Source organism: Hipposideros armiger, unplaced genomic scaffold (assembly GCF_001890085.2).
Source record: "Hipposideros armiger isolate ML-2016 unplaced genomic scaffold, ASM189008v1 scaffold_1266, whole genome shotgun sequence".
NCBI lineage: Eukaryota > Metazoa > Chordata > Mammalia > Chiroptera > Hipposideridae > Hipposideros > Hipposideros armiger.
This window is the reverse complement of record NW_017732616.1, coordinates 79,081-89,616: the sequence shown is the minus strand read 5'-3', so window position 1 is coordinate 89,616 and position 10,536 is coordinate 79,081. Positions and strand designations below refer to the sequence as shown.

The window sequence follows — 10,536 nt, the reverse complement described above, 5'->3', positions numbered from 1 at the left end:
TTAGAGGCCAAGGCAGTACTTTGCAGTTCTTTCTGTGGTGGGATTAATAAGGAAAATAGATCTATTTATTTAATCTTTAACTAGTCCCACTACTACAGAGGAAAATCTAACTTATTTCTGATTTGTTTTATACTTTGTCTGATCCAGTAGGTTAAACAATTTCTTTGCGAAATGTTCAACATTTGGTCTTCTATTTCTTTCCCTTTTTCTATGCTGGCCAATACTGTACTTAAGAACTGTTAAAAGATAAACTGAGGCATATTAAAATTTTTAAGAGTTTATTTGAATAGCAAATATCAATTCAAATGGGGCAATACCAAACTGGAAGTGGTTAGGAACCCTCTACCAACAGGAGCCAGAGGAAAGACTTATGTAGAAAAAGTGCAGAAACAAAGAAAGAAAATTATTTGATTGGTTATAGCTTTAAGCCTGGTTAGCTGTTTGTGACTGGCTGTCCTTAGGTTTTTATTTTATAATTTTGAGGCATTTATAGGCTTAGATTTTGGTTTGCTTATGTAATGCTGCCACAGCATTAGAGCCACCACAATCTAATGGCCTCATTGTTTAATTTAACAGTGTATAAAGGAGAAGGGGGGATAGCAGCATGAAAGGGCCGTTGGGCTGCCCTATGCCTTATCTGGAAGCTGGTGCCCTGCTGGTCTATGGGCAGCTGATGTAACTGATTCCAGTCCTTCGCTAGGTCAGGCCCCGTCTCTCCCTTGTTGAGTTGGCCTCAAGTTAACTCACTGGTTCAGAAGACAGTTGTACACATCTTGTACTCCCTCCTAGCCACTCACTGGTGCTTGCTTAACCTCCTGATGCAGCTATTCCTTAACCCCTACACAACCCACAGTTTTCCCATTGGTTCTTAACCCAGTTACATCCTCAGCCACTCTGACAACTTCACCTAGGAACCAGAGAAGCCCAGGAAACTTAACTGTCATGGTTCCCCACTGGCAGCTCATGGGGCAGTATCCATTTGGAGGCCAAAAAAGCATCCCTGCTAATCTCTACATATCCTGGGCAAAGGTGGGAGAAGAAAAATGGGGACACTGCTCCCCTCTGCCTTCTCTACCATTTGCTTTCCTCTTCATGCCATCCTTCCAGGCTGGAAGTGAGGGACTCTACTATGTATGCACTTTCTTCTCTACTCTAGCCTCTTTCTACATTAAGAACATTATCTTTTAAAGTGGAATAGTATCCTCCCAGGAATGATGAACCGCAAGGTTTGGTCTTAAGATGCTGCAGGCTGCAAAGGAGAATATATTTTAAGGAGAAATTGACAATATTTTGATTTAGTACTTGTATAATATTTTAGCCCTGGGGTTACTATTGATTAGTGAATCCAGCAAGCATAAAATATTTATTGATAGAACATTATAAAGACAAATTGTTCGGCAGAATATAGACTCCTCACATATCACCAACACAACCCAGGGAGTCTCGACATCTAGACAAAGGTTTGATAGTGTTTTGAGGGGAAAGGCCGGGCTGGAATTTATTAAGAATTGGCAGTTTGATTTAAGGCAGGATTTTCAACGTGGTAGGGGGATGCTGGGAACTTAATCAGGATTGGGAAAAGATACAAGGATCCTAAATGGATGGAAACACACAGCAAGGCAAGGATTTTGAGGCAAGAGATTCAATAAATTTTAGGGCATAAACTATCTGTGATGCTTTTCCATTGAAGAGTTAATGGGTCTTTTTAGGAAGTTCCTATAATGAACAATCAAGCCATTTGCCTGGGCAAGTGTCTCTTGGAATAGTAAAGTCATGCTAATGAACCCGTGGAATCCCAAAGTAATGTAAATACAGATTGTAAGGAATGTGGGGTGGGGTGGATAGTTTCAGTCCTCTGTGTGCAGGCTGACTGTGGCAGTAAATGGTTTCTGTGCTCAGACTTAGCATATACAATTTTGCTGTTACTGCAGCTCAAACTTGTAGCTATTCTAGAGATAGTAAATTGTTACCTACTGCCTTTTAGTAGAACATAAGTTTTATAAGTGTTTTCTGTGCCAAGTAAATTGTTTTGAAAGGTGGCAAGCTTTAAGAAAAAAGTTTATGTCTGCTATGTAATAAAATAAAACTACATAATGATATGAAGTTTAGAAATATTCCATTCTATCTGTTTATGTGTTTTTTGGTTTTTTTTTGCATTTCTTATATCCAAAGAGACTATGGAGAAACGAATTCCATTGATGTGGACTTACAAATGGCAAGTGATACCTTCAAGAAGTTAACAAAAAAGGAATGGATTTCTTTCATGGTAATAGTCAATATTTTCTTGAGAAGTAGAGCAATAGAATTTCCTTACCGGAACCAATATGGTTGCAGTTTAATTTTGTTGAGAGCTGAGCGAGGGGACACTGTGATAGAGGAGGAGGCTAGTGTTCATTATGAGGTTTCTGTATTCCAGACACTGTATTAAGTGCTGGCTTTTATTTCTTTTTGAATGCTTAAATGTATGGTAGATGACAACGTTTTTATTTTCAATATGAGAAAACCACTGCTTGAGAGGTAAATAATCTGACATATGAAAAGACCACTAGTTTGGGAAGCAGAATAACCTGACCCTGGACTAGGAGACCGAAAAGGCCAGTTTCTATTTTGAAATGAATCTCAAATCTAGTTGAGATGAATCTGCTACTGATTCATCCCCTATCCTCTTTGGGTTACATTTTCTTTACCTATAAGTTGAGTTCATCTTTAAGATCTATTCCAATTTAATATTTTGTGCTCCTTGGTTGTGTTGGAAGAAAAACTTTTCCTCTACCAACTTAGGTTCATGTGTTTGGGGGCCTGCAAATTGACAATAGACAGATTAACAGGAGCACAGAAAACCAGTTTGATTTCTATGCATGTGAGAACATTCCAATAAAAAGGCTCCTGGGACAGCTAGCGATGATGGCTTATACAATATACCAATTTAATAGGGGAAAGAAGTGGGGAGAAAGGGCTTCTATGGAAAAACAAATGGACTTTTTGGGGAGACAAATGGGCTTCTGGGGGGATAAATGGGAGATATGGCAGCTTATGATAGTGTTTGTTTATACAGTTTCTCATCCAAGTACAAGAAGGGGCTTATGGCTGCTTCACTATTGGAAGGCTTTAGTCAAATAAGGGAAGCTCTGAAGGCGTTTTTCTCCATTAGCTATATCTCAAATGTCTGCAGTTGAAAGTCACCTTTGTACCATTTAAAGTCATCTTTATACCATTTTGGGTCCCTACATTTGGCAGGGAAAGGGGGAGAGTATTCCTTAATATGCAGTTGATACTATATTTTTATTTCCAAGATGAAGAATACTAGATGTTATCAAGTATATTTTAAAAATAAATTTATTTAGGTGATATGGGCGATAACTTGGGGTGCTATTCCCAGTGTAAGTACCAAGGAACATGAATTTCAGAGAACGCTGCATGATAAAGTGTCCCTAGTGAAATAATTTTGGAAATACTGCATACTAGTATGGAGTCGTGATGCATATTAGTAAATCAAAGATTCTATGATGTCATACACAAAAAAAGTCAAGCTTTTTTTACTCTATTTTTCTCAAGTTACTTGACTTTATGTTACTATTTTCCCATACGCACCTAACTAGCATTCCACAGAAATCATGTTCTTCTGGACATCTGAGAAAACAATTTGGAAGAATATTAATGTAGTAATAATAATATATAGTAATTGATAGTATATTGTTGCTTATATCATCTTACTTAACCCTTATGCCATGTAGAGGCAGATACTATAGTTAAGAGTATCTAAGATCTATGTATAGAATTAACAATGCTAGCTGTTGTAATAACTTCTAAATCTCAGTGGCTTAACACAATGAAGATTTCTTTCTTACATCATGGAGATAGGAGGCACCTGAAGGGGAGGAAAAATATTATTTTTCCTCTACCCACCTTAGTTTCATTGGCTGGAACCCTGCAAATTAGACTGAGAAAAAGACAGGTTAACAGGAGAAAAACCAATACAAGTTTATTCACATGGCATCCTTCATATACACTCAGTGATGAGTAATTTGAAGGGGTGGTTAGAATTGGCCTTATATAGTATCTTAGTAAAGTTCAATAATTTTGCATAGAAGTGATAAGACCAACGAAAAGGACTTTGAGCTTCTAGGAGTGCCCAATTGTGGGAAGGCAAATATATGGGGGAAATTAGATAAGGACCAGTTAGTAAGGTTTGTTTGTGTAGACTCTTGCTCAGTGCCAGCTCATCTCTGCTGATCAGGCTGCTATCCCCTTCCTGGTACATGAATTCAGAGGCAGGAAGATACTCGCGCAAAAGGAATTTATATTCTGCGTTCAGGTAGATAGAGGGAAGCCAGGGAGCTTGTGCTGTGTCTGCCTTTCTTACTTGCCTTCAGTTCACAATAATCACACCACGGTGGCGTATTTTGGGGTGGCATATTCTACCCTTCCCCCCTCTGCACAGGTTCATTCAGGACTGACTCAGGCGCCTTCTTTCTAGTGTTCTAGGCTCTGGGGCCAATACATCCTCGAGTAGATCTTTTGTGTTTGGTTGGCAGGTTAGGAAAGAGAATATGTCAAGTCGCAGGAGAGGCTTTAGGGGGGCCATGCCTGGAAGTGCCACACATCACTTTCACTTACATTTTGTTAGCTAGAACTCAAGTCTCACAGCCCTACCTGACTGCAAGGGGAGGCTGGAAAATACCGTCTTGCCGTGAACCCACGACGAAGCTGAAACAGGATTGGGGAGGTGACCAAAAGGCCTTTCCTCTGCCACGGTAGATTTTACGTCAGACAGATCTGGGAATGGATCCCTGATCTGTGGCTTTCTAACTGAGCAGCCCCCACGATTCGTTCAGTACGTACATGCACACGTGATTCACTTTTATGTTCTCACGCACCCTAACGTAAAATAGGAGCATGGCTCTCACATACCACTTCAGGGGCATTTGGGAGGCAAGCAGTGATGGCGTTTGAGCAGGTTTCAGGAAAACTAAGTGATTATTCCAACCGGAAAGCGGTAGAATGAAACCGCTGCGCCATACCTTATCCTGGGCCTTTCCCTGATCCTGTTTCCACTGCAGGTAACTACATGTCTCAGGGATAATCTGCTCAAAGCTCTTCCNAGTCTATCTGAAGTGTACCTGGCGTATAAGACGACCCCCCACTTGGAGGCATATTTTTCAGGGCCAAAAAATCGTCTTATACGCCGGCAAATACGGTAGTGGGAGGGACAGAGAATAAGAGGGGAGCAAATAGAAACAATGACTGTGACAATTCCAAGAAGTTTTGTTATGAAGGGGAGTAGAGAACAGTGGGAGGCTTTTGTTATTGTTTAGAGAGGTGATAGTAAGGTATGTTGTGTGCCATTGTGAATGATCCAGTTCAGATGGGGAAAGGGATGGAGTATGAGAGTAAATAATTGTCAAAACTGTAGAGGGACATTTGTGTTGTGGTGGCTACTTCTGCTGTTTAGTGGATGGAGGCCAGGGATGCTGCTGAACACCCTATAATGCACAAAATGGCCCCTCACAACAAAGAATTATCTGACCCAACACGTCAGTAGCATTAATTTAGAAACCATGAGGGCGTGATTGGCTAAGGTGAAGCAGAGGAAAAAATTGGAGATGTGATCAAGAATTGAGAGATCAAGGTGGGAGATAAATTGTGTTAATCAATTCTGAAGTTCCCAAGAATGGCAGGAGGAATACTGACAGGTATGGGGATGCCGAGGAAGATCGTCAGCGAGGTGCTACAGTTTTCAATGATAAGGGTAGTGACTAGGACATGGAGAGGTGATTCTAAAAGAAGGGGAGGCAGATGATACAGCCTCATGTCATGTCCTTCAGAGGAGCTGGAATTATGAAGAAGTAGAAGAAATGGTATGAAGGGAGCACCTTCTTGGCCTAACGTTCCTGGGATGTGGGAGGAAAAAAAGCTTCTTCATTATTGAACTACAGGGGACACCCAGGACTCAGATCAAGAAGCTGGAGGGAACTTTAGGAGTCATGGTTACACATCTTTATCAAGAGTTCTTCATTTAAGCATTAAACCAAAAATAATACACCGTTTTCCGACCCATTACGAGTTCAGTGGAGACAGAGGTATACTATAGAGCAGAGCACTAATGTCTTTGGAAGACTATGTTAAAGACAGATTTTTCTTTCCAGTGATGTCTGACACCTCTGGCTAAGCCATTTGATTTCAAGCATTATCTAGAGCAGGGGTCAGCAAACTGTGGTTCCCGAGCCACATACGGCTCTTTGGGTATGTTCTGTCTCAAAAGTTTGCCGACCCCTGGAAGAGCCAATCCTGTCCCTCATAACAATTTAAAAATTATTCGAGAGCCATAAATATATTTTTACATAATCACCATTATGTGAATAACATTCTTTAAAAATTTTATAAATGAAACTATGATAGTTTTATTTTCATTTTCAATTTTACTTCAGAGCCTGCAGCTTGTAAGCTGCAGTTTGCTGACCTCTGGCTGCTCTTCTGTCTCAAAAGTTTGCCGATCCCTGGTATAGAGCCATGGTTCCCAAAGTGTTTTCCCCAAACCAGCAGCTTCAGCATCTCCTTGGAATTCGCTAGATGCAACTTCTTTTTTGTTTTTTTTAAAGATTTTTATTGGGGAATTGGGGGAAGGGGAACAGACAAGTTGCTGTCCTTTTGTTCTTCAGTCTAGTTGTGGAGGNCATCAAACAGGCAATCTTTTTGTTACACCAGCTGAGCCATCCTGCCACCTGTTGGCAGCTCAGCGACAGCTCAGCTTGGGCGCAGTGTCACTGGCCCATGTGGGAATCAAACCGGTAGCCCCATTGCTCAGAGCCTGTGCTCTTAAGCCAACTCTTAACCAACTGAGCTACTCAGCCGGCCTAAACTATGTGTTGTTATTGTTTATTTTATTCACTACTATAGGATGTTCTTTTATAATTTGAAGCTAGTGTTCAAGCTCCAAAGCTTAAAAGGTACAAAGAACATATACAGTGAAATATAAGCCACCCAGTTCCCCTCTATCAGAAAGCAGTTACAGAATATAGTTTCTTGTGTAACCTTTGAAAGATATTACACACACACGCGCACGCGCGCGCGAACATACACAAACACACACACTCACACACACACACACACACACACACAGGGAAATGTCTTTTTTTCATTCACATTCTTTGGCAACTTGCTTTTTCCCCACTTAACAGTATATCACGGAGGTCATTCTGTTATTGGGCTTACAGAGCTGCCTTGTTCTATTTAATGGCTGAATAGTATTATTTTGGAAGGATATACTGTGAATAATTGTTTCTAAACTTTTGCTATTATAACAGTGCTAAGATACATTTCTTTGTACATATTCCAGAAAGCAATATTACTGGGTCCAATTGTATATGCATTTAAAATTTTGAGAGATTTTTGCCAAACGACCCTCAACAGAAGTTTGGGCCACCATGTGCCCAACTTAAAGTGGCCACCATTCACATTGTAGTCTAAATTGCACCCTTGGAGTTGGGCAACATGGCATCCCTCACAGAGGATGTTTCTATCAGTTTACACTTCATCAACAAGTATTAGAGCATCAGCCCATGCACTTTTCTACAGTGTTATCAAACTCGGGTCTTTCCCATTCTAAAAAAAAAAAGAATCTCTTAATTTTAATTTTCTCATTATGAATGAGATTGCTGGTTTTCCTGTATCACAGTTCCATTTGTATGTCATATTTTGGCAACTTTCAGTTCTTCCCTTTTGCCCTTTTTTTCTGCTTGTTTTAAGCATTTTTCTTTTTTATTCAGGGTTTTAAACTATTAAGGCAGAGCTAATCCTGTACAGTAATATGAGCTCCAAATTTTTTCTTTAGGTCATTAAGATTTTCTTTTACTTTGTGGTATTTTTGCCATGCATAATTATTTTTAAACATTTTTATGAAGCCTAGTATATTAACATTTTCCTTTATGGTTTCTGAGTTTGGGTCATACTTCAAAAAGATTACCTCACTTTGAAACTAAAACAAAAAATTTCCCTTGCTCCTCAAGAATTTTTATTGTTTCATTTTTATGTTAAATCTTTGATCTATATGGAGTTTATCTCTATTAACATTTTTCTGGATTGGTTTTCATTTGTCCCAGATAATTAGTGAATGATCTGTTTCATTCCCACTAATATGCAATACCACCTTTATCATATACTAAGGCCTCGTGTATTTAGATCCATTTATGGAATTTCTGCTATATTGATCTGTTTTTCATGCATTTGGATCATACTATTTTAATTACATTAGCATGATAATATATTTTAATATTTGATAGGTTTGTTTTTTGAGAATTGTCCTATAATGTTATAATAATCCAGGTTGTAACCTCAGTAATATTAAAATATTGTTATGAGATAATATAAAAATATGAGTATCCATATATACCAGGTGTTCATAAAGTAGGAAGACATAGATAATATTATTTTTTATAGATTGAAAATGTCCTTGATGACATTATATGTATATGTGTGTACGTGTATTCACCTATGTATGTTTTCAGGCTTTATAAACACCCTATAAAATTTTTAGTTTAAAAATCATGAAACCAATCAAGTAATCAAACATAACTATGAACTGTCAACACATTTCTTCAGAATCCTGAATTTGAGTTTTTAATTCCAATGATACTTAATCAGGGAAAATAAATTTATTTTCTGTAGGTAATAAATGTTGTCCAGGATAATATCCTTAAAAAAATATTTTATGGGTTATGCCATCAAAAATGGAAAATTTTATCTATTTCTTATATTAAAGAACCCAGTAAAAACTAAGGGAGTTTTTTTTTTTATGGGGGTGGGCGTGGGTGGGTATATATTTGTCATGCTGGTCTTACACCCCTCAGAGCAGTGTTGGGCATCTTTGCAAGAATCTTCTCTCAACACACTGATCCAGATGCTTAAAACTGCCATCGTTGCTCAACTGCATTTTTCGGCTGCAACTGCTCAGAGTGTCAACAATGTCAGAGCTCCTCTAAGAATGATGAGAGAACTGCACAAGGTAAGTGTTCATCTAAAGAAACGTATATACCATTTTACTAAACCAAAATTCCTTAGGTCTCAGCCAACTGGAGTCTCTTGTTTTGTTATGTTTTTTCACAACAGATAGAATATTTTATTCAGCTCTTAATTAAAAATTTTGCTTGTTTTGTTAACTGGATAAACTCTGGAGAAATATATTGCATATTATATATATTAGTTGCAAAAATGCTCAAATAAGAGCATGATTCAACATTTTCATTAGAGTACACAGCATAATCTAGAAGTAACCTAAGGTTAGGCAACTAATAAACTTGATTATTGGAGGATAAGGAGGAGCCAGAGCATTTTAAGTAAAAGAACAGAATTAAGTTGGTATTGTTCAATTTAAAATTTAGCTAAGATATAATACTTTTACAAAGATAGATTGCTAAGTCGCAATCAAAGCAAATTTCACCACAAAATACTAATCTACATAGGAGAAACTATGACATACAAAAGTTTTTCATTAGTGCTTTTCAGAAGTACTAATGTAGTAGTGTATTTCTAAAGTAGTATATTTCTTTTTTTCTTCAGCTTTATTGAGATATAATTGACATAAAACACTGTGTAAGTTTAAGGTGTGCAGTGTGTTGATTTGATACACATATATTACAAAATGATTACCACCATAGCTTTAGCTAACTACTTCATCATCTCACATAAGTACCATTTCTTTATTATGTTGATAACACTTAAGATGTATCGACTCTCTTAGCAACTTTCAAGTATGTAGTACAGTATTGTTAACTATAATTGCTATGCTGTACATTAGATCCCCAGAACTTACTCATTTTATAACTGAAAGTTTATACCCTTTTACCAATATCTCCCTGTTTTCTTCACCCCTCAGACCCTGACAACCATCATTCTACTTTGTTTCTATGAGCTCGGATTTTTTAGATTCCACATATAAGTGAATTCATACAGTATTTGTCTTTCTGTCTGCCTTTTCTCACTAGCATGATGTCCTCAAGGTTTGTCCATGTAGTCGCAAATGTAAAGATTTCCTTCTTTCTCATGGCTGAATACATATTCCAGTGTTTATATATACCACATCTCCACATCTTTATCCATTCATTCATCCATGGAAGCTTAGGTTGTTTTCCCTGTCTTGACTACAGTAAATAATGATACAATGAACACGGGGGCACATAAATCTCTTTGAGACAGTGATTTCATTTCCTTTGGATAGCCATTCTAACAGGTAGGACATGATATCTCCTTGTGGTTTTGATTTGTATTTCCCTGATGATTGGTGATGTTGAGCATTTTTTTATGTACCTGTTGGCCATCTGTATGTCTTCTTTGGAAAAATGCTTATTCAGTTACTCTGCCTATTTTATAATCAGATTGTTTTTTGCTCAGTTGTATGAGCTGTGTGTATATTTTGGGTATTAATCCCTTATCAGATATGTGATTTGCCAATATTTTCTCCCATTTCATAGGTTGCCTTTTCATTTTGTTGGCTGTTTCTTTTGCTGTGCAGAAGCTTTTTAGTTCGATGTTGTCCATTTA

General features: G+C 37.9%; 1 protein-coding gene across 1 annotated transcript in view; it reads left to right on the top strand.

Annotated features, from left to right (window-relative positions):
* Positions 1–10,536, top strand: part of LOC109377042 (probable E3 ubiquitin-protein ligase HERC6) — a 68,339-nt gene that overhangs the window by 36,360 nt on the left and 21,443 nt on the right. The window contains exons 8-12 of the mRNA XM_019633259.1: positions 1,402–1,460; positions 2,173–2,266; positions 5,061–5,116; positions 5,679–5,749; positions 8,847–9,001. Coding sequence (XP_019488804.1) covers positions 1,402–1,460; positions 2,173–2,266; positions 5,061–5,116; positions 5,679–5,749; positions 8,847–9,001 — 435 coding nt within the window. The remainder of the gene's footprint in view (positions 1–1,401; positions 1,461–2,172; positions 2,267–5,060; positions 5,117–5,678; positions 5,750–8,846; positions 9,002–10,536) is intronic.